The sequence below is a fragment of the Ictalurus punctatus genome, chromosome 9 (assembly GCF_001660625.3).
Source record: "Ictalurus punctatus breed USDA103 chromosome 9, Coco_2.0, whole genome shotgun sequence".
Lineage (NCBI taxonomy): Eukaryota > Metazoa > Chordata > Actinopteri > Siluriformes > Ictaluridae > Ictalurus > Ictalurus punctatus.
The window spans coordinates 444074-467587 of record NC_030424.2 but is presented as its reverse complement, the minus strand read 5'-3'; the positions used below and the strand labels follow the sequence as shown (position 1 = coordinate 467587).

Sequence of the window (23514 nt, the reverse complement as noted above, 5' to 3'; positions counted from 1 at the left end):
TATATAAAACAAGGCAACAACAAAGATTTAAAAACGTCTTTACATACCATGTCTTAGACACCCCGAAAATAATAAATCAGCGATTCAGTGCACCTTTATCGCTTTCCACGCTTGGACTTCAAACAACATACAAATGATGAGAGAGAAAAAAAATTATGCATTAAAAAAACAAAACAAAAGTAAAAGCTCCAGTAGATTAATCTGCTCAGGTTTTAAAAAATACCTCAAAGATTTGGTAGAAGTAGTTTGTCTTTAACCCCCTGAGTGCCACGTTGGCAGGAGCACTACAGCTTGCAGTCCTTAGAGGAATGTTTTCATTCATTTCATTATCATCTGTTGATTAATGAAAGCAGATTAAAAGGCAGCGTGTCCTTCTCAGAGGTCTGTGTATAGCACACGGATCATACGAAACTAAAGGCACTTTATGGTCCAGTCATATTTTGAAACTCTGTGTTTCGGTTCAAAGCACAAGACGGAGAACGCATACGCAATTTAGAAAAAACAAAACAGAACTCTTTTTAGAACTATTTTAAACGGAACATCGAGACTAACGAGACCGTCTATGGCAGATGGGTCAATGGGCCTCATTTATCGATCCGTAGGTAAAGTTGTGCGAAAACATTCGGTGACCTATAAAAGTCCATGAGAAGACAAAACGAAGACTAAACCGTGTCTGAGCGGGAACTCTTCCAGTAACGCAGTCTCGGACATCGTCCAGACACCGACTCTTCCTCCTGTTACAGGGCACCATTACTTTTGTCCTAACTCCATAGCTATTCAATTGAAATAAGTGATTTAAACTTAACAGCGTAGACTTTATATTAATTCCCAGTAACTCGTCTCCAATGATACGCTCTGAAGACGATCAGCTGAGGGTCACGAGTGCGGAACTGAACTACAAGACGCAGAAATGTTTTATAAACTGCTTTAATCATTTTTGACGCGTCACGTCGTCATTATGATTTAATATCACATTATATTCATCAAGCGATACCAAGTCGAAATAATGTTGAAAAAAGTGTCACACCTTGCGGTTCAGGGCTTGTGTACGTCAGTGAGTCTCCTGATGCGTAAATTTACACAAACTGAGGAGCAAAACGCAGGACACCAACATCTCAACTTCCACATGGATGTGGTATTTTTGTGTATCTTGTAATTTTGATGAGATATGTTCCAGCGGTTATGGATCCCACACTCTCACCGCTGCAGCCCGGGTTTGATTCCCAGGCCGGGAACTCCAGCCCCTGGGGGTTGGACTCGGAGCCGGTATCAAACCTGGAGGGTTGCATCGGGACGGGCATCTGGGGTACAACTGTGCCAAGTCAAATATGCAGACCAATGATCTGCCGAAGCAAATCCTGGCATAGCGCGGGAATAACGCTCGGAAAATCTGTATTCAGTATCGCTATTTTGACTCAGCGGCTCATTTTCACTCGGTATCGCACTGTTTTGATTTAGTATCTCGTTATTATGACTCATTATCTCGTTGAACTGAATTCGTATCTCTAGTTCGAGTTCTTATTATTTTGAATTATTATCTCTGTATTTTGATGCGTGTTCACTCAGTATCATTATTTTCACTCAGTAGATCGTAACTCAAAAATAGTGAGATACTAAATCAAAATAATGAAAGTAATTGAAAGAACATTTGATGTTCAGGGCTTCCGAACATTAGTCTGCTTATATGTAAATGTTCCAGTCTGATAAATGAGGCCCAGTGTGTAAAAATGTATAAATACAGAGTAACAATAAAGGAAATATTTTGATCAGGTATTTGAAGGAGCAATATGATTCGGCAGTCCCTGAAATCCCTCGTGCTTTGTGATTCCTTCATTCCAGTCAGTAAGGAAATCATTTTTCTTCGTCTGAATAAAAACGCAGAGCCGCTACAAAAATACAGCAAAAGCTTATTTTAAAGAACTTTACAAAAAAAGGAATATAATTTAGTTGGGGGTACAAAAAGACCCAAACTGTTGAGTTAATAATAATAAAAACTGATTCCTCTGAAGCTTTGTGTGTATTGTACATTCAAAACATGAAAACGTCTTCCTCATACAGAAAAAAGAAAACCAAGGACATCAATCATGATAACAAAATCCAAGTCTGAATCTAATGAGAAGCTAAAGGGTGAGTTTTGATTATGAAAAGCATTAGGACAAAATTGATTCGTTTGGTGATTTAAAAAAAAAAAAAAAAAGCGTATCTGCATCACTCAGTGGGTTAAAGTAGGTCTAAAATCCAGATTAATTAAAGTTAATGTTTGCATGTGCGTCAGTCGCGACAGCTGGTGAATTAGTGAGAGAACAGTTTAAAGGAAAAAGAGAAACTGATGTCAGGATTAGGAAAAACCAAACCGAGAATAATTAGTATGCATTATTAATTGTGCTTGAGGTTTCAAATGAACAGGAAAAGGCGAGAAGGTTAAAAAAACAAACAATTTAAACAAAGGACGAAAATATTCCACAAATGTGTTGGACTTCGATGAGACCATCACTCGGTCTCCAAGGCGACGAGAAGAGCAGCTCTTGCAAGTACAAACTTGTTTAAATTTTTTATTTATATACTTATTTATTGGCAGCAGTGGATGAGCTGAAATAAACTCTGCACTGACGGAATCACTTCGATGGCCTGCGAGTACGCGTACGAGTTCGGAGACGTTATTCCTGAACTCACAAGGACTTGTTTGTTGGGAATTAACAACACAACCCCATCAAAAAAGTGATTTTAAAAGCGCAGTGTTAACAGAGGGAAACGCATCAGCGTCGCTATGGTTCAGCTGTCTGACGTGTAAAAGCAGATATTTATGCGAGGAGACGCAGACCGCGCTACGCAACCTTCAGCGGTAAAAGCCATACAGGTGTCTGACCTGCTGCATTCTTTAGAATCTTAACTTTGAGGGGGGGGCTGATAAGGGAATGACTCTTTATAGATTCTATAGCATAAGTGCCGTGACATTCCACGATGTTACTGTAGCAATAATTGGATAAAAAAAAAAATGTCAGTCTGCAAACTGCTGTGGTCTAAAAGGAATAAAACCATGTTAATGGAAAATAATCAGCTTCGGGGTTCTCGTCAGGCTTCCGTTCAATTCCGGATTCTGATTGGTCAGAAAGTGGTCCAGCATTCCGCGGTCGCAGAAACGAACGCACAATCGAGCGAACTCCACAGTATTCGGAAGAGTTCGCAGTTTTTTGTTGCAATTGCGCGATGTGCGTTCAGTCAAAGCAGTCTCGATAAACAGATCTAAACACGATGTTTTCATTTCAGTATTCGAGCACAGTCAGGACTAAAGCCTTTACGGTTCCAACACGGAAAAAGCGGCAGGACGGATTTATTTATACATTTCGATCTGTAACGTGACAACTTTTGACTTATTCATTCCTAGAAAGCAGAACAAATCGAGTGACTGGTGAAGGAAGGACCGTTTATAGCTGCTAGAATCACAGGAACGAACTTGTTTCACATGTTCAAGAAGTAAGATGTGTTGATTATTTTCTTATAACAGGACGTCCTCATTGTGTTTTTTTAACTACCAATTAGCCTGTTGTTCCAAGAGCGCTAGATCTTATAAACTGAGTGCTCTCTCTCTCTCCCTCCGTGTGTGTGAGTGACAGCGTGGGTTTGGGTCAGCATAGCAGAGTGAGGATGGACCGGATTGTGCGTGTTTGTGGGTGCCCAAGTCCATGATCCAGTGCACAAGTGTAATTTTAAGCATATCACACACGTGTGTGTGTGTGTGTGTGTGTGAGAGAGTGTGTGTGTGTGTGTGTGTGTGTTAGTGCGCTTCTTTCATTTGTGTGAGATGGGCTGAGACCAGTTTTAATGGTGTTAGTCCGTGATCCAGGTCAAAAGTAGTACGTTCATTCAACAGGTTAAACACAAGACCAACAAAAATATCAGCAAGTTAGTAAAATTCTTACTAAGAATATTTTATTAAAATAAATGGCAAGGGGGTTAATAAGAAAAATAACAGCATACACCATGAAAACTAAACGCAAGCATGTAAAAATCTCGACAAGGAAAACTAATATAGTCGGCTAATGAGTTAAACAAGCTAAAGATCGGCAAGGAAATTAAATATAACTGCTGGAAAGGCCACGCCCCCAACAGGAGAGACTCGGAGTGAGACAGCAAAAGAGGTGAGTTAAAAAAAAAAAAAAAAAAATTATAATTGTAGTGGGCATCAAAAAAAGAAAAGAAATAAAAGGGGAAAAAAAACAGCCAGAAGAGTGATTTATAATATACATATAAAATGAAGTTAGAAAAATACATTAGAAACCTGTAACAATGATTGTAAATTACATTATTATACATGTATTAGGCAGGCAGGAGAGAATACAAGAGATTTCTCTAGAAACCTGATGGACTAAATCGACCTTAAAACAATGACCGACAGCATGTAGTAACATCGCGGAGGACATTTCTCCTAATACTGTTTCTTAATCAGGGCTGTCTTCGCAAACCTCCAGTCTGATATTGCATTTCATTACAAACAAACAAACAAAAGTAAAAGAGCTTCTAACACTGAAGAAGAAAGTTGACCTTTCCTGTGTAACAGCTTGAGAGAACAGAATGAAAACAGGCTGCCATGAAATTCAGAGAATTTAGTTTGAGAAACGGACTATAGATTTGTTTTTCTTCGCCCAGAATGCAATTAAACCGCGCTAATTGTTTAAACGCTGCGTGCTGGGCTCAAAATGTTACAGTTAATACGATTCGGTAACAGCTTTTCTTACGGCTGAGGAGCAAGATCTCAAACCGCTGAGCAGCTCCATGCCTACGTTCTGCTCAAAGTTAACTAGAAGCTCTTTTCAATTTATTTAATAAAAAAAAAAAAAAAGCACAAGAAATTTAGGCAAAGCAACAACAATAATAATAATAATCCCAAACTTCCAGTTTGTAAATCCGAATTTTAAATGGCAGTTTGCGTCAAATAGCAACAATAACAGATATACGAAATCTTTTTGTTCAAATGCCATAAAGGGAAAGAGAACAGAATGGATGGAGGGAGAGAGAGGGAGAGAGAGAGAGAGAGAGAGAGAGAGAGGGGTTAACCTAATCTCGGGAAGACGAATCATGGCACGTAGTTAGCTGGTCGAATGACTGCTATTTTTTTTTTTTTTTTGCATAGAGATCGAGTGGCACAGCTGAGCGGCGATCGAACTCAACACTTTATCCTTCTCTATGCGCGAAGCACCGCTGTCGCCGTCACTGCCGCACAATATTATATTACTGAACACAACGCAACTCGGAGAAAAACAAACAAAAAAACCATCAATAAGGCACTTTTCCCCCTTTTACAAATATCTAATACTTCCCCCTTTAATGCTTTAGAACTGGAAATACTCCAGAGTTTCTTGGGTTTTCATCGCCAATAACAAAAACGTTTACGCAACCTTCCGTCCTGTTCTTTTTTATTTTTTTCTAGGTTTTTTGTACATTTTTTAACTGCAAGTTAAGTATAAAAAGCTAAAATTGCCAAAAATATATTTCTCCAGCACCCTGTAAAAGTATCTAATTTTGATCGGTTCTGCATTTTAATATGCAATGACATTATCTACATTTGTATACATATATTTTTATATATATAATCATGTATGTATAAAGCAATTTGAACAGGCAGACATGGCTTTCACATCCTATTCTGTTTTTTTTTTTTTTTTTTCTTGAGAAAGAGTTCAACTCTGAGATCAGCAGCTGAACTACGGACTGAAGTTTGAAAAAACAAAACAAAAAACAAAACTGCGGGACACATTGTGGATGAGCGTCGTTATTCCCCGCCTCCTTTCTTTTCTTAACAATCAAAAAATAAATCTCGTACGAGAGAGATTCAGCGGGAATAGAATTTTTTTCTTTTTTTTTAATGACGCCCAATTTTTAAAGGTTTAAGAATCCAAAATAGGGAAAACGAAGTTATTCATGAAGGGAAAATAAAGTTATATAAAAAGCGCAGGTATGTACAGAACTCCTTTCCTGGCTTCCTGTCTCCATGAATTCTCCATGATTCGTAGTGTTTCTCGATTTTATTCAACTTAAATGAGACTGAAGCACAGTGGCTGAGGGATTATTGTCTTCATGCGTACACAGGCACATCACACACCTTTTCAGACTCTAGACTAAAAGAACTAACCATCTGCGCTTAGACACATTAATGTAGAGAGATAAATTGATCAAACTGGAACCCTTTGGCTAAATACACATGTAATACTTTTTTTTTTTTTTATTTTTCTTTTGTCTCACAGCTCATTCCAAAAAAAAAAAAAAAAGAAGCAAAAATTGAATCTATAAATTCAGGCACTGTATTTTCGAGGCTGGGGGTGTTTTTGGGGTGGCGTAGGTGAGTAATAAACTCCTCCTGCCCAAATCTCCGCAGCCATAAACATCCTAAGATTTAAGATTACTGAGAATACTCTGGAATACTCTTCTTAACCCCATCCTCCTTCCACACGCTTGAGATGGCACTCGTATTGCAGGTATGATTAAACTATCCTACTATCAAAACAATAATAATTAAAAAAGAAAACAAAAAAAGAAATAGCGCCCCCCCAAAAGCAGTGCATGGTTTCAGCCATGCACTCAGCGCAGCTGGACAGCGCACCCAGAATGTGTCAGCATTGTGAAAAACTTAACAGATGAGAGATAAACAAAACAAAATAAACACGTCGATACACACGACAATGACACGTAACAGGTTTGTGTGAGTGGGTTTCTTTCCTTCTTCCTTTGCACTCACTAAATTTAGATGTAGATATGTCCAGGAATTTGAATCTGCATCCTGATTGTTCCGAATCGTAATTACTGAAATTAAAGCGTAGCGGGGATGTACAGGTACGGGAGAACAATAATACCCCATCTCGGTGTTTCTTATTGCTTATTAACCTCAGTGCAGATTTTTGCTACCAAAAACATCACCCAACTATCAAAGGACTGAGAAAGAAAAAAAGAAAGAAACAAGCAAGGGGGAGGGGGGAGAGAGAGAGAGAAAGGAAGGGGTGTTACAGTCAATAAACAAACGCCTAACATAATCATCACAACTCGTCGGTTCGTAGGCATTTGATCTCGTTGTGGGTTTGTGTTGGCTGTGTGTGTTAGGGTGGTGCACAGGTGCCTCTCTGGGTTTCTCAGCGTCCAACAGGCTAGCAAAAGGCAATTACCAGTTAATCTGATCAGCAGGCAGGCTTGGGGCGGCTCATCATTGGGTGAAGAGTTCAGAGGTCAGAGGTCATTTGTTAGTTGCCGGTGGCGGCTAGGTGGTTAGGAACAAAAAAAACAAAAAAGGAAAAAAAAACAAAACAAAAGATAGAAAGGATATTAGTGTCAGCAAGAAGAGACTGAAATGACATCATTTTAAGACTAAAATGAATGCAACATATCCTTCAAATTCCACCTTTAACCCAGAGCCAAGAGACCAACACAAAGACGAGCTAAGTCTGGTTATAATCACGACAAGTGCACATCATCATGAGCAGAAAAACTAGAGCCCCACCCGTCGTAACCTGAATCACAACGTTATCATTGTTATGTTATTAACGTTAAAGCGCTACGCCGCCCGAGTTCCCACAAACAAAAGCCAAGGAATTTCAAACAAACAAACAAACAAAAAAAGCTAGTAATGTTTTAGTGTCTTTCGGGTTGGAATGCATGTTACAGACAGCGATTAGTGGTAAGGGGCTAAGAGAGGTCGCACTACAGCGCAAAATAAACATAAATAAATAAACAAACAAATAAATACATAAATAAGACTAATTTTTACACTTAAAAAAAATGATTCCCTCTTTATTTTTCTGTAATTATATACAGGAGTCATAAATACAATTTCTAGAAAATATAAAGTAGAAAATAACAGTACCTTGCATACTAATCAAATATCGCACAGAATGCTTCACCGTATTTTTGGACTATAACGAGGTGTGTGTATATAAATATATATAAACTTGTTTAATAAACAGTTTAGGATGCAGACCTGCCAGCACTGAAGAGGAAGAACACGTTCACGCTGTATAACAATCGCTCGTGTTTTTTCTCCCCGATTTGTGTCCAGTAACCGTCTCTCCATCACACAACAGCCTCCGATCCGTCTGTACAGGGTTCGTGGAGGTTTTTTTTGTTGCACGATTTTGCTGCGGCTTTTTTTCTTCTTCAGAATTTGTGATGATCGTGTGAATTTTTTTCTGCAGAAAACGGCTCGAATCGGCGGAATCTCGATCCTGCGTGATCTGTCGCAGTGATGTTTGTTGGTAAATGAGACCTTTTAGCCGTACTCGTGTCAGACACACGCGACATGATGACGTCACGTGACGCGTCTCGGCCCGAATCGGAGGTCATTTTGAAAAACTGCAGCTCCTCTGAATATTTCTGTGATCGCAAAATAACCAGGGAGGCTAACGTGTGCTTCCTCCAACACACGTGAGGTTACTGCTCCTCCGATTCGGTTTGAACCTCTCATGCTGCATAACACGCTTAGAGATGAGCGCCTTTTGCCCTCTTCCGCATACACGAGCTCAGTGTCACGGTTATCTGGAGTCGTAACCGACAGCACGGATATTCTGCGCTCTTGGCTACGAACCTTCTGAACGTTTTTACCGTTGCGTCACTTACAGCTGACTCATTATTTTTTGCGTTCGAGTTTGACCCCGCCCACCACCGTTTGCAGCCGAAATTTTAGCTAAGATTTAGCTACCTGACGTTAGCGACGTCGAACACGCATCGGTAGAATTAATTTCACATTCACGTTCTCGAAATATTCTTCATTTATCCGTAACAGAAAGCGATAGACCCGGGTCAGCGCGTCTTTAAAGCGTGAAAATCGAGACGAGAGGTTACTACTGTGCGATGGAGGAAGTGGGCGGGGCTTTGCGACTGTCATTCCTGTTTGCTCTTTTGGCGTACTTTGAGTGTATTACGTGATAATCTGTAGCAGCGTAACCTGCTATTAAAAGGCGGGACGCAGGACGCGTGGCGGCGGGCAGGTCTGCGGTGAGGTAAACAGGAGTATGAAATGAGTCTAGTTCCTCTGCATACATAAGATCAAATTATACAGAAATCCTACAGTAATGAAGCAAACTCGAGCGTTATAAATATTCTTAGCTTCAGAGTGAACGTCACAGTACAGGAATGTGAGACAACGCTCAGGTTTTCAGTGCTGATATAGAATCTGTACATCACTAACATGTAAAAACACCCGGGTAGTGATGACCGCATCTCGGTACACACCGGGCGGAGTACGGTACGGATTGTCTTGCATTTGAAACAGTTTAAATAAAAATGAATAGACATGTAGGAAGTGTCGTCTCTAACTAACCTCTGTCTGCGGTCACTATCCTTTGGTAAGGATGGACCCGTGAGTCATGTCTCCGCACTTTAGTAGCCATTGCACCTAGATCGTAACAGGTCCATAAGGTTAGACATTCTGAAGCCCAAACAGCCAGACCAAACCAATCTAGCTTCACCTCAGAAAAACTGCGTCAATCGGGATTCTTCAAAGAAATACGAACACTTGTGCTGAGGTTGAACTAGAGGTGCTCGGTCTGGCTTTACAGACTTTTCATTTGTATTCACACATTTATGCACATGATGTCTATGAAGAAAATCAAGACTATAAACTGTACATATAAAACATATTACAAGACATGATTAGTGAATTGTTTTCTTTAGGCTTAAATAAATGCATCAGTTAGCACCCAGATTTTCACAGTAGTAGGTTTGATACTCTGAGACAGGTGGGCAAGGAAAAATAAAAATAACATCCATTACAATCGAGTTGTAAACATTACTAACGAGGTCGACTTCCTCTGAGGTCAGTGCGAGAAAGAGAGAGGGAGAGAGAGAGAAGGAGAATACAAGAGTGAGAGGGAGAGTGGAAGACTGACGGAAAGCAAGGAGAGAGAGAGGAGGTAGACAAAGAGAGATGCTGTGGGAAGAGAAAGAAAAGGAGGGAAAGAGAGGGACAGTGTGAAAGGGAGAGACAAAGAGAGGGACACAGAGTGAAAGAGACAGAGAGAGAGAGAAAGATCGAGGGAGAAGGTAGAAAAATAAAGCAGGTGAAACAGAGGAATAAATGTGAGATGTTCTCGGGCAGTATCAGGGTTCTACCGGCCCACCCGATAAGACCGAGAACCTGAGAGAAGTTCTAACCCAAACTGAGCAGTTAAAAGCAGCGAGTCCGGTTTCATCCGGACAGCAGAGTGTGGAGACGCCTCTGAAGGACACTCGCGCTCTTCTTACACACTGTGTACTGACCAACCTGTAGACTTTGTAGTGTATGAACTAATCTATGACCAACTCGCCCTTTGTGTACAGGAAGTGTGAGCGGTTTACTCTGGAAAGAGGACTAGTGCAGGGACTGGAGAAGACGACAACATGAAGGAGGGGAAAAGGGGGAAGGATTCGATGACCACTCGCTGCAGGAGTACCCGGAGTCTGGTGTCACGGCCCGCAGCACGAGCAAACACACAGAGAGGAGCATTTCCAACGGCAGCAGGGAAACACCTGCAGACTGCCTGACATTCCTCAGGGGGGAGAGAGGGGGAGAGGGAAGAGAGAGAGAGGGAGGGGAAGTGAGAGAGAGGGAGGGGAAGAGAGAGAGAGAGAGAGAGAGGGAGGGGAAGAGAGAGAGAGGGAGGGGAAGAGAGAGAGAGGGAGGGAGAGTGTGCAAGCAAGCATGTCCCCATCACTCTGAATGTTGACAGGGAGTGTGTGTGTGTGTGTGTGTGTGTGTATACACACACAAGGGAATCCTAACTTGCACAGACTTTGTTTTGCCCTACAGAACCCAGGACAGAAAATAAAGAAAGAAAAAAGAAAGCCCTGGAGATAACGGGATGGAAAAACTGGCATCTTTAAATGAGGATGCGTCCTCGCCACCTGTCTCACACACATCCGTCCTTACATCCCTGATCAAAACCAGGCCTCAGCTGCTCAGCACGTATTTACCTTGGACTAAGTCCTGGGCAGGGCTTGGCATCATCATGTCCAAGCTGCCCCCGTAAAACATTGCGGCGGCGCCATCCTGATGCCCGCCGAAGCCTGAAGCACAGAGCCCCCACGCGCGCTTACCTAGGACGCCTCCGTGCTCGATGGGGTACTCCAGGAGAGAGGTGGGCGCCAGGGCGTACGGGTAGTCGTAGGGCGTGGCGTAGATGATGCCTGCGTCGGGCGCCGGGGGCACCAGCGTCGGGGTGGCGTTGGGCAGCATGGCGGGCATCTGCGCTGGACGGATGAGGTTCATGATGGGAGTTCCGGCCGGGGTCGGGGGGCGCAGGGCGCCGGGTGGAAGTACCTGACTGGTGGGGGCGGCGATCAGCCGAGGGCCTTGAGCCGCTGCGGCCGCCGCTGCAAGAGAGAACGCAAGGTTCGCTGGTGTAAGAGAGCGGACAGACAGGAGAGAGAGAGAGAAAAGGAAGGAACGAGACAGGAGAGTGCAGGAGGGAAGGATGGACAGCGAAATTAAATATTAAGGACATAAGGAAATGTGTGGAAGTGAAACAGAGAGAAGGAAGAAAGAGAGAAAGAGAAAGAGGCAAAAGCACACGCAAGATTTGAATTTCAGATTTTAGTGGGTGTGAAGGAAGCAGAGACAAACACGCCGAAGCACAAACAGGAAGGAGAGGGGGCACAAAAACAAAACAAAAAGACAAATTAGTTCATGCAATGAACAACAATGAACCGTGAACTCAACTAAAACAAGCCCCACAACCGATATAACAGGAGGGCAAATAAACAAACAAATAAACAAACCAACAACAAAAAGCAGTGTCAATCATAGATATACAGAACACATCAAGGCAAACCAATCACCACTTTAACTCCACAACACAGTCACATGATCAGCTGCAAAACATAACGGCTCTCGCCACATGCACAGGTCTGAACAAATTGGGCGGCCATGTTGGATAAGGTCAGCGAGTCGTGTGTTATGACACCGGCCGAGAGCCGGGTCCGGGTTTCTAAACGCGCACGGTCACATGCTCTGTAGCAGATCCTCTCACAGCCAATCACACACATCTTTACTCATCACACACGTGACTAGCTACAGGGCTAGATGTGTAGAAGTACGTATTTATTCTCCGTGCGTCACACTTGGAACGTACGTGTGTGTGTGTGTGTGTGTGTGTGTGTGTGTGTCAGTCACTCTCTCATTGGATCAGAGTCTGTGCCACTAGTTAAAAGTCCTAACGTGAAGGGAAAAAAAACAGCAAGTATAAATTGTTTTTTATAATCATTAACCATTATTAATCATTGATCAGAGTTTCAACATGGCAGACCCAAGATGAAGCCCTCCACATGGACGAGATCTTTTATGTTAATTTGAGCACGACAAACCCAAAATAAAAAAGAAAGCATACAAAAGCTTTCGTAAACATTCTGCAATGTTTCCTCCAACGAGAGCAGCACATTAATATGCATGATGTAGGCGGAGCCACGTGTGCAAAATCTGTGCATATTTATGAGCACGGTATGATTGCAACACGCACACAGACTACATCATACAGCTTGTGTTTGGAACAGCTTTTAACAGAGGACAGGAAGAGGTAGAGAGATGGAGAGAGTGAGCATGAACGTGACGGAGAGATACCGGACTGAGACGTCTAAATGTGGGCTTTTCTGTGCACTGATCGTCACTTTAGCAATTAAAAAGAGGACGAGCGTGAGCAGCGCGTGGATTTGCTTACGGGCTTTAATATTGGTGTCTCTGTAGGTTCCGTTAAGGATGGCCAACTCCATCAGCTGCATCTTCTTCAGGTTGTCCTCTCCTTCCGCCTGCGAAAGAGGGAGAAGAGCATTAAGAGCAGAAGAAGCCCCAAAAATGGGGGGGGGGGGGGGGAGCGAAAATATAAGTATATATAAATTATATTATCATTTGATAGACTTGTGTGTGTGCTGTGTAAAAATCAGATGCAGAACCGCAGCATGGTGAACGTCGGCCCTGTCGATTTCTGCTCGTATAAATAAACACGCAGGCAGCAACCGTGCTCATTACCGCTAAATTACAGCGGGGAAATTATTCACAAGGAAGCAATTAGACCGGCTATCCTCCCATCTCCAAACGAACGCATGACAAAAAGCTGTACCACTCACAAGCCTAGACACACACACACACACACACACACACAAGTTCAAAGCCCTGCCCAACCTACGTTTCGGTACAACCGATAGACCAACATTCTCCAGTAGCGATGGTCCTACTGCATATTCCCCCTCCTGATTTGTTCAAGTCAAACAGTCAAATTAAAATGAAATGCCCTTAACTTAAACATCTGGATGCTACATTTATTTATAAATCATATCCGGGGTATCGAATCAACTCCAAAAGCTTTGGATCCGACTCTTAGTATTCAACGTAATGAATCATAGAACCGACTCTTTTTGGGATCGACTCCCAAGACCGAAACACGGATGGCGACTTAACGGCAAAGCAAAAGTAAGCGTAAAATGCAGTGTTACTGGAAATAATTTTTAGCTACGTACACACTGAATGGAATCAACTCCGAAGCTTCGAATGAAACTTTTAGCTTTCAATGCCTTGAATCAGAAAATCGACTCTTTTTGAGGTCGACTCCCAATGCCGAAAGGCTGATGGCAACTTAATGACTTGACATTTTAAAAATATCTATATTGTAGACATTAAGAAAATCAAATGATTGAGTTCATCAATGTTACCGGATCAGAAAACTTGCTTCGTTTCATTTGAACGCTGTGCGAAATCGACTCTGCATTTGACTCTGTTTCCAATGCCTGAAATCAGGGAATCGACTCCCAACATCGAATGAAGAATGACGAGTCGACTCGTGCTCGACTTTACACACGACATTCTGAAAAGTTCACGATGTGGTGGATGCTACTTTAATTGAAGAAAATAATAATTAAGCTACTGCAAGCTAGTGATGTAGCCAAATACGAACACATTGTTCGGACTGAACCGATTGATTCATTCAAAATGAACAGAAACGAACACGAGGTGGGCAGACGAGCACGGCAGGGCAGTGTGACCACCTGAAGACGGGAGATCAAAACAAACAGCAAGCTTTATTACGCACACCATTAGCAAGATCCGCCGCAGGAATCTACAGACCATCATTTTAAGCAAGCGGCTGAGAATTTAAAAAATAAATTTTAATCAGATTTATCAGAATGAAGGGCAGCTGAAACGTGTCCCGGCATCATGACCACGTGAAGGTTTTCTGCGTTAGAAATCCTACACTCTGTACCCAGCCAACACAAGAAAGTGTAGAATTTGTAGCAAGTACCGGTATGTGCCCATGTACAGGTAGTACTGCTGGAGGAAACCTGCAGAGTTGAAGCTAGGGGGCTGAAGTCGCGCATAACTCACGCATGAATCACGGAGAAGCTCGAGGCTTTACCCGTCGTGAGGCAATCTGAAAGATCTGTTTAAGCTGAGAAGGAAGAAGGAACAATACAGCATAATAAACTGTAAATTCATACGGGAGAAAATAAATCACGATCCAGAGGCCTGATATTGGGAACAGCAGGAAGGCCACAGCTGGTGTGCAGGACGCGGCGAATATGACGGTTATTTCCTGCATCCAGAGAGCGTTTTCCCCGAAACTCGCTGCGTGCTCGCATCACTAAGGCAAGTTTCACCACCGATTGTTTTCTTTTGATTTGGTTTTATATTTCTATAAATAAAAATCCAGCCATGTGCTTTATTAAAAAAAACAAAAAACAAAACCCCGCATTCAGGGACACGGTGCGCTTCTTTCTGCCGTAATCTGAACTAAAGTCTGAAGCTACGGCGCGATCATGTGAAAAGTTAATTAGACACCGAGCGGAACCTCGTAATCGCAGAACTGAAATAAGACGCAGGGTTTCCAGTGAATAAGAGAAAAACTGAAATCCGTTTCCTGGCAGTTTTCACTCGAAGACTATTCACGGCCTGACAAACATGTCCGCCTGAGCTAGTGCACATCAAGCAGCCAGACATGGGGGTGAGGGGCTCCAGAGAACGTTCCAGAAAGTCCCAGAAGGCCTTACAGAGTTAACATACGCAGGGAGGAGGCTCCGAGCGCATGAGTGATGAACAGTCACGCATTCCAGAGAACCGGAGTCATCATCACCACCGTGTGTGCGCGATTGTGTGAGTAAGGGAATGTGTAGTGGGTGTCTCGGTCTTTTAGGACGTGTGTGTTTCTCTCTCTCTCTGTGACTGTCAGTGTTTGCGTGTCTGTCTGTTAGGGGGTGTGTGTGTGTGTGTGTGTGTGTGTGTGTGTGTGTGTGTGTGTGTGTGTGTGTGTGTGTGTGTGTGTGTGTGTGTGTGTGCGCGTGCGTGTGTGTGTGCACATGTCGATCTGTCAGCGTGTCTCACTGACTGTGTCGTGTAAAAGTAATGACAAAGGCACATCAGGACAACGCTGCCACTCCGGCACGAGTCGCGAAACAAACTCGTGTTCCTGTGAAAAAGCGGCTGAAGACGTCCTATGAAGCCGAATGTCAGCGTGCAATCTCTTCCTCTCGACGTACTCGTGACCAGACCCGACTGACCAAAGCCGGGAGTACACACAGCAACCACGCTCCAGTTCTCAGTACGGGCTCTGTGGAAGGAGAGAATCTCCTAAAGGCTTCGAGAGCGGTTTCAAAAGAGCTAATGAGAGGTGAAGCGATGGTGAAGACGACTGATCAGAACCCCTGCACAGACGAATCAAACAGACAACTGAACACACACACACACACACACACAAAAATCCGGTCTCGTGTCCAAAAACCTTCACTCATACACGAACGCAGAACCTCGACTGGGACCGTCAGCTTGTCGTGGAGTGGAGCGCTAATAAGGAAGATGAACAGCACGAGGACCGTTTGCGTCACTTTACAGAAGAACTCACAATCCGACCCCATTCCTCGTGCTGCTTTCATCCTGGTGATGTTTCGATTGTACTGGTACTGAGTCACGGTGTAGGATATGATGGTTGCCTCACAATCAGTATGTTTACATGGACCACAATAATCCGATTTTAACCCGATACTCTGATTAAGAAACTAGCATGTAAACAGAGATTATCGATGACCTTAATCTGACTAAAGTCATTCTCGATGTAAACACAAATGGAATTAAGACGTGTGGAGTACTCCTGCTTTAGTCGCATTATCGATGCACATTACAGACATGTACACACCTTAATCACACTATTAACGTCATGTTGGAGTTTACACCGCATTTTGCGACAGGACACGTACACACACGGCAATGCTCAACCATTTGACGGCAAACAAGAGAGCACGGCTGTGTCCCAAACCGCGTACACAGCAGGAGAAATACATGCATCTCGGCTGCTATAAGTACGCAGGTTGGGACGCAGCCCACGGCTTCAAGCAGTCGTGTATTAGCACGTAAAGCGTGACAAATAATTAACTGCACTTGAAGCTGATGTAAAATGAAAAATAAAAACACCCAAAACTGTATACGGGACCATAACAAAGACGAACTGTATGTTGATACGTGAAATTTTGGCGTGACGTCGGAACGTAATGATGTGCCGTTAATCGCTTTATGTTCTATAACATGTAAAACATGAAAGGGATATTCTAAAAGCGACTCATATAAACACCTTAATCAGATTACTGTCTTATTCAGAATAAGGTCAGTAATTAGACTACTGCTGTCCGTGTAAACAGTCAACATCGACCGTTGTCAGAATTCAAACGCATGTCCGTGTATTACTGTCTACTGCCTGTGACCGTGTATGTTGGCTTTCACAACCTCCTCCCGCAGGACTCTGGATAAATCTTATTACAGCGACCTCCGTTTCTCAGCGTGGAGGATGTGGACTGCACTGAAAACCCTTTGGCTGTGTCATCCATTACTTTGGTCAACATGTTGCACCTGCTGCCGCTCCTAGCATGTTTATCTCAAGCTACGGCTATCAAATCAAATCAAACACACAGCACACTACAGCACTGTCGACCACACACTAAAACCAACGAGCTGTTTCTCGTAGTACTGCCCGTTCTGAAGGTCACTGGCACCACCGTCTGTGCTCACGAGACCGGCTTCACCGTCTGTGTGAATTAACACCGAGCGTAACCTTAGCGACATTAAGCTACGACTCTCAAAATAAATTATAAACTAGTTCAGAGTTCAAAGCTAAAAACACGACTGCAAAGCAGCCGAGGAGCTCGTTCATGACCTCACGGACGCTGCCACGTACCACACCTCTGCCAAGACACCTCCCATAACACTCCAGAGAACAGGTTAATTAGTACTGGGACTGAAAGACTGGTGTTTTGCATTATTTTCAGTCTTGTGGTACCACGAGACTTATTTTTTTAGTAATGATATCTGTGCAAGCCTAGTGCTGGGTTTCGTGCCAAAAAAACAAATAAATGCCCCCCTGACCTGGGGAAGATACCTTTTTGCAGACCCGTGTGTCAATCACCAAGGGGGAAAAAGTGAGGGAGAGACAGAAGTGTGTACATGAGACAGAAGCTTTGAGAGGCTGCATAAGAGAGAGTGAAGAAAAAAAGGAGATAAAGATTGAGAGAGACAGAGAGAGACGGTGTGATGAAGAGGAAGAGACAGCGCGAGTAGGCGAGGAATAACCTAGTGGAGACATTTATAGAGAGCAGCGTGTCACTGGGCAGCAGGAAACTGGGAAAGCCTAGGGGAATTCTGCCTCGGATAAAACCACCATGACCTGAAGGTACGGGGAGGAAAAGACTCGAACACACACTGCAGTCAATAACCCTGCTCTACGTAGAGGACTCGGGTCAAATCAGTGGGGTCCATCAGTGCAGGTCCTGAAGCAGAGCAGACGTCAATGCAGAGAGTAAGGAGGGGGCGCTACCTCCGCTAGTGACACCAGAAAAGCGCTCTCTCTCTCTCTCTCTCTCTCTCTCTCTATACTGAACTATTCATTTTAAATAGTGATTAAAAAACAAAACTAAAATGGACTATAAAAGACCCGTACCTTCCTTAGTTAAAAGTACTACATTTCAGGACGTTGCTATTTGGGCTGTTGTATTTGAGCAACACATGATGCCCCAAACCTCATGGGGGATGTGATGTCTACATCAGCGTCTGGGAGGATTAAAAGACTTCAGACAGAGGTTTCAAGTCCAGCCTGTATCTGGAAATGAGACTGGGTCAGCCTTTCTGACTCTGATCTAGCAAGAGTGGAACTGAATCGTGACGTGCAACCTGCGGCTCTGAAAAGCGCTCTTTCAGAACAGCGTCGGTCGCAAATGAAATCGCCGTCAGTGCGAGAATCTGATATTTTATTTAGCTGCAAAAGATCAAAATAAGCGGGGGAGTAACTCCTTTGCTCATACCTGTCCAGTTCATGCAAATAAAAATGAATTTAAAAAAAAGAACTTCCCCCAGTATGGTCTTGAGCAGTTGCCTGTAGAAAGTATATTTAACCTGCTTTCTTGCCACACCCCCCCCCGCCCACCCGGTGAACCAGTGAACGCACCCCTTACCCAAAACCTCTCAAGATCCTTCAAAGGCATTTGTACACAGGCGACTGATATTTCCTGCAGAATATGTATCACACACACACACACACACACACACACACACACAGCTGTAACATCACTCAATAAGATCAGAAACCCCTCATTTCACATGCACATGTGATGTGAAGGTAATGCAGGACACCAAAAGGTACCCATTACGTCCTGGGGCGTGTCCTGGTGGATTTGTCCGAGACACAAGGACACAAGACCAGATATTAAGTTGAAACCTTCCTGGCACCACACTGTCCTGTTTGGCGTGCCCTGTCCTCCTCCTTATTTAAAGATAAACAGACACTGTGTCTGGGATGCAGCTGCTGAGTCCGCTCATGTGCCAAAAATCGCACAACGTTTGCGTATGTGAAGCAACAAGACAAAAAACGAAGTCCTCCCTCTGAGACACGACTCACGCTTTACACAACACAGCGTCTATAAAGCCTGATGGAACACTACACACGAGCAGACACGTACCGAGTCTGCACAGAGGCCATGAGTTTTAAACCATCTCCCCTCACCCAATACCAAGAGGTCAAAAACTCTAAAGCACTTCTAATACGTGAAGGGAAATCAAATCTACCGAAGGCACAACATTCTGCCGTCACTTCAACTCTGGTGATATGGTTTAACGCTAAAGGTCATTTAAATACCAATTCCTGACTAATAATCCAAAAAGGTGCGGTGATTCGACAGTATGATGTTCCGTCATGCTAAGAGCTTCCTGCACGTGTGCGAGCTGCTCCTCCCAAACCTGTGGTGGTGGCACACAGATTAAAGCTGCAGGTGATTTCATCCGAAGTTCTCCATCCTACCAGCCCGGCTCTGTCCTCGACTCGTCAGTCCTTTCAACCAGCTTTTCCACAGTACTGATAGGTGCTGTTGCTACAGAGTACGTGTGTGAGGAGCACGGGGAAGTCCTGGCTCGGTGCTGCTGGATGGATGAGCTTTATTAACCACCTTCACTAGGACACAGTCTGCAGCCTCGGAGCTTAACAGCTCAGTCATCAATACCCCCGTACCTCGCGTATACACAGCCAGGGACCTGGAACACAGAGACTAAAAGAACACCACTCTCGCATCTCCCGCTCACCCCATCTAATTCTCTCCTTCATCACATCACTCAGCTCGACCTAATCCTACCTCATCCTGGAATATGGGTATGAGGTCGCGCTCTCTCGCACACACAGGACAGATATGAAGTGGTAATAAAAAAATAATTTTTTTTTTAAAAAGTTAAGGAGCACAAGGTGGAGGATTTAAATAAAGATGGGGACAGAAGGCAAAGGATTTGTCAGGGTGTAATATGCAGGGCATCAGGGACGTATCGAAGGTAGGACAGACGAACTCATACAGCATTCACTAGGACAATTAATCGGATATCGATCGCGATTACGATGTTGACTTGACACGATTAAATGAACATGATCGACTGCGATATTAACGTTTAAAGTCCGTCCTCTGCTAATAGAAAACTCCACTGCAGATCAAATCAAGCGCTTCCTACACTTATAGCCAATCACACACAGCGACGCAGGGATGACGTCATTTTGTAGTAACTCTGTACATCATCTGCTTCTCTCAACTTCCCGATCTCACAACCGCCATCTTTTATTGATCCCGCAAAATGACCTGAACTTGCACCTGCTCGTTTAGACACAGCATCGGGCGGAGTAAATTAATAATAATGCTAACGCTACAAGGTGGGTTTAATTCAAACTTTATTAAATAATTCCTCACCAATCATAATCAACAGTAGCAACTGTTCAGTCTGTAAACATGCAGTACACTGCTGCTCTCCTTCACACTCGCCACTAACTAATACACAGCGTATTCACTTCATTTGAACTTAAGGTTGCCAGATATCACTTGAAAAGTAAGTTCCAGTTTCCATGTTTTGATTTAATCCCCCAAAACACAATATTATCAGCAGACATGGCAACACTGTACTGGGGAACGATCTAAAAGGAACAAACAAACAGAAAACTAATAAAATGTAAAGACAGAAAATGTGCTTATTTATAAATGAATCATCTAAGAAAAAATAGATATTATAATAACTTCATAAAACAAATAAAATTGAGAAATGAAATGTTTAATTATTATGGGTTGCATTTAATATCAGTTTGACATTAAGCTTAGTTCACGATCTCCTTAGAAAGCTATTAGCCTTTTTCCTAATATGGATCATGTTTGTGTTAGTCTACTTTTAATTAGGACTCTATTGTTTAAAATATTTAAAAATAAATATTTTGTTAACAGTGACGTTGAGCAGAGAGCTTGCATTTAACTGTTTATGACAGACCTCCTGATTGAAGTTTAAATAAAAAAGATTGGTATCTGGATCGGTATCGGCTGTAAAAATCCTGATCGGGTCATCAGTAATGAACACCATTAACCTAAAGCGCTGTGCATCTGACGGGTAAATGAACTCAATCACATCCTACATGAGATTATTCAGATATCTACACAATATACACAGAGCGGTGCGAGAACTGACTCCAGCCCAGAACCATGACCGTGGAAATGTCTAATAGTGTAGCTTTAAATATATTTAAGAGGAGCAGACTTCAAACACTGAGGTTTAAATGTATTTGTTTACAAGGTGAACAGGTTAACGGTTGTTTTTTTGCATACAGTCTAAAATGAACTGAAAATATTAGATTTAGTTTATCAGAAGGTAAATTAATGTCACGGCTCACACTATGTTCCTACATTCTGTCATAATTGACAAGCTCAAGTTTTCTCATGCCTACTTGTGTGTTATATTGTGGCACATTAATGTTACCATCTCTAAAAATAATAAAATAAAAATAATAATAAAAAACAAAAAACAAAAAAAAAAACCAACCACCAAAAAAAACCCCCTCAACTTCAACTGTACTCCTAAATCTTCTGTGATTAGGTTCACAAGTGCTCCTGAAAGAAACTGTCTTGCGTCCCTCCTCCTGTAAACACCGTTATTGACTTTTCTGCATTCGCCCGAGTTGTTTTCATTTGGTTGCATATTGTTATATATTTGATGCATATTTTCATTTGGTTTATGACATTTTTATTTTTCCTATATTTTGGTTACTATTTTATTTATGTTTTGCTTCTACGAGACGATGCACTTTAAGGACCAGTAATTTGATGCGGTCTGTTTATTTAAATGTGAAAGTGCAATAATAATAATAATAATAATAATAATAATAATAATAATAATAATAATAATAATAATATGTGGTCACTAAATTCAATGAATAATCGTGATAAATAATCGAGATCTCAATATTGATCAAAATAATCAGGATGATCATTTTGGCCATAATCGCGCAGCCCCAGGATTCGCCACAGCAGACCGCCAAAGCAAGTGGACATAAGGGGAGGATCAGGATGTTTAAAAGGAAATATTTAAGTGAAGCACAATTTGGACCGGTGCATCCCACTCTAAACCCTCATGAGACATCTGTCTGCTCGGCACTCTCACTCTCTGCGTAGTTTCCCCAGCAAGACAATCTATTGTTCTGTCACTGTGATCCCTTAATTCCTCCCAATCGAGCCTGGAATATCTTGAAGGGGATTTGGTGAGGATGATTTGTGGCTTTAAACACTGCCGGATTTGCATCAGATTCAGAGATTTGGGAGTTTAAGCTGATCTGTGCCACCCGAGCCACCATATGCCCTGACCTCAGATATACTAAAAGCCTCTAGAACAGTGTTCTAGCCATGAAGAAATCAGACAGTTAGAAATGAAACATGTCCGCTGTGGAGGTGAAAAACGCACAAGTTTTGTGGGGGCGGTATGGTGGGGGGCAATTGCAAACTTCTTGAGCAGTGATAACGGTCTCAGTGCCGGGATTCCAACTCTCAATGTCAGGAACGTGTTCTTAGTCGTGGCTCTGAGAACATTGGCCATGTGGAAAAACAAGTGGACAATTACTAAAACACTGCAATTTACCAGCCAGAATTACTTTCAAAACACCACCAGAACTAATCCCCAAATGAATGGCCATTTTCTTGTAGACTTTCTCCATGTGTTGCAATGAGGGAGTGCTGGAATTACGGTCGGGTATCCGAGCTAAAGCAACTGCAGTTCAATCTGCTGCCAGCTCGCATTTAAACAAAAGCCCAGGGGCCTGATAACGCCAAATGTTACACAATCCCAGTTCAAGCAACCTCTATCGACAGGTTTTATTGGCACTTTCCAGAACAAGAGCAGAATTCTGGCAGACTACGGCGTGGAACTGCGGATAATTACCCCTTAACCCCCACAATGGGGCAGGCGGGGTAGTGCGGTGCAAGAAGGCCTGTGGGGATAGAGTGACTTGGCAGAACCAGACAACTACACAAACACCAACTGCTCCCTGTGCAACTGCTCTCCTCCAACTAAAAGGATTAAGTTGGATGTTGAAAGGAAGACGCATGGACTAACAACCGCAGGGGGCGTTTCGGAAGGACAGGACAGATTACAGGCAGGACTAACCTCTAGGGTAAGGGTATGATTTAAATGGGTTTATTCCATTAATCCAACTAGCTTTTTAAGAGAAGAGGGGGACAAGGTTCAGTCATTTCTCAAGGTGGTGGCAGACACATTGTGCTTTTTCCAGCATTTCTGAAAAGAGGAAAACCAAGAAAACCCTTTGAAGTGGTTTTCGGCACGACTAAGCTAAACTTTAATTGACTCCCCTCCAGAACTCCACACCCGCGTTCCTACCACGCAGCGCTCTCATTGCGCTCTGAATCTTGGAACATTTTCTTTGCATTGCACTTTTTCTCCCCTCCATCCCTCACGAGGGGATACGCGTGAGCCGACTCGTAACGCCGCAGCAGGAGCAGGACGAGACGCAATCGCAGCTGCGTTGAATCTCTTCATGTGGAAAAGGTCCTGACTTTCTACACATGCCGGTAAATATCATTCCTCCAAATGCCTTCTGGTGGCAGTTAAGAGGAGTTACACTTCTGCATGTGTGCGCACATGAGCGCATGTTTCTGCATCACAAGTACCCATGGGATACACAGATTCTGGTAAAACAGTATTAGCCCTTTCCCCTTGATTTGTAAACCCTGTCCCCT

The 23514-nt window shown here is 42.9% G+C and overlaps 1 protein-coding gene across 7 annotated transcripts in view; it reads right to left on the bottom strand.

Annotated features, from left to right (window-relative positions):
* The window catches only part of qkia (QKI, KH domain containing, RNA binding a), a 115490-nt gene that overhangs the window by 39327 nt on the left and 52649 nt on the right, over nucleotides 1–23514 (bottom strand). The window contains exons 5-8 of one of the 7 annotated variants that reach the window (XM_017476019.2): nucleotides 12672–12759; nucleotides 10933–11355; nucleotides 9302–9376; nucleotides 3330–7246 (exon numbers count right to left, since the gene is read on the bottom strand). In XM_017476019.2, coding sequence (XP_017331508.2) covers nucleotides 7230–7246; nucleotides 9302–9376; nucleotides 10933–11355; nucleotides 12672–12759 — 603 coding nt within the window. In that variant the 3' untranslated portion in view covers nucleotides 3330–7229. Of the gene's footprint in view, nucleotides 1–3329; nucleotides 7247–9301; nucleotides 9377–10932; nucleotides 11356–12671; nucleotides 12760–23514 lie in introns of those variants that run through there. The other 6 variants (XM_017476020.2, XM_053682804.1, XM_053682806.1 and 3 more) reach the window with 6 other exon arrangements.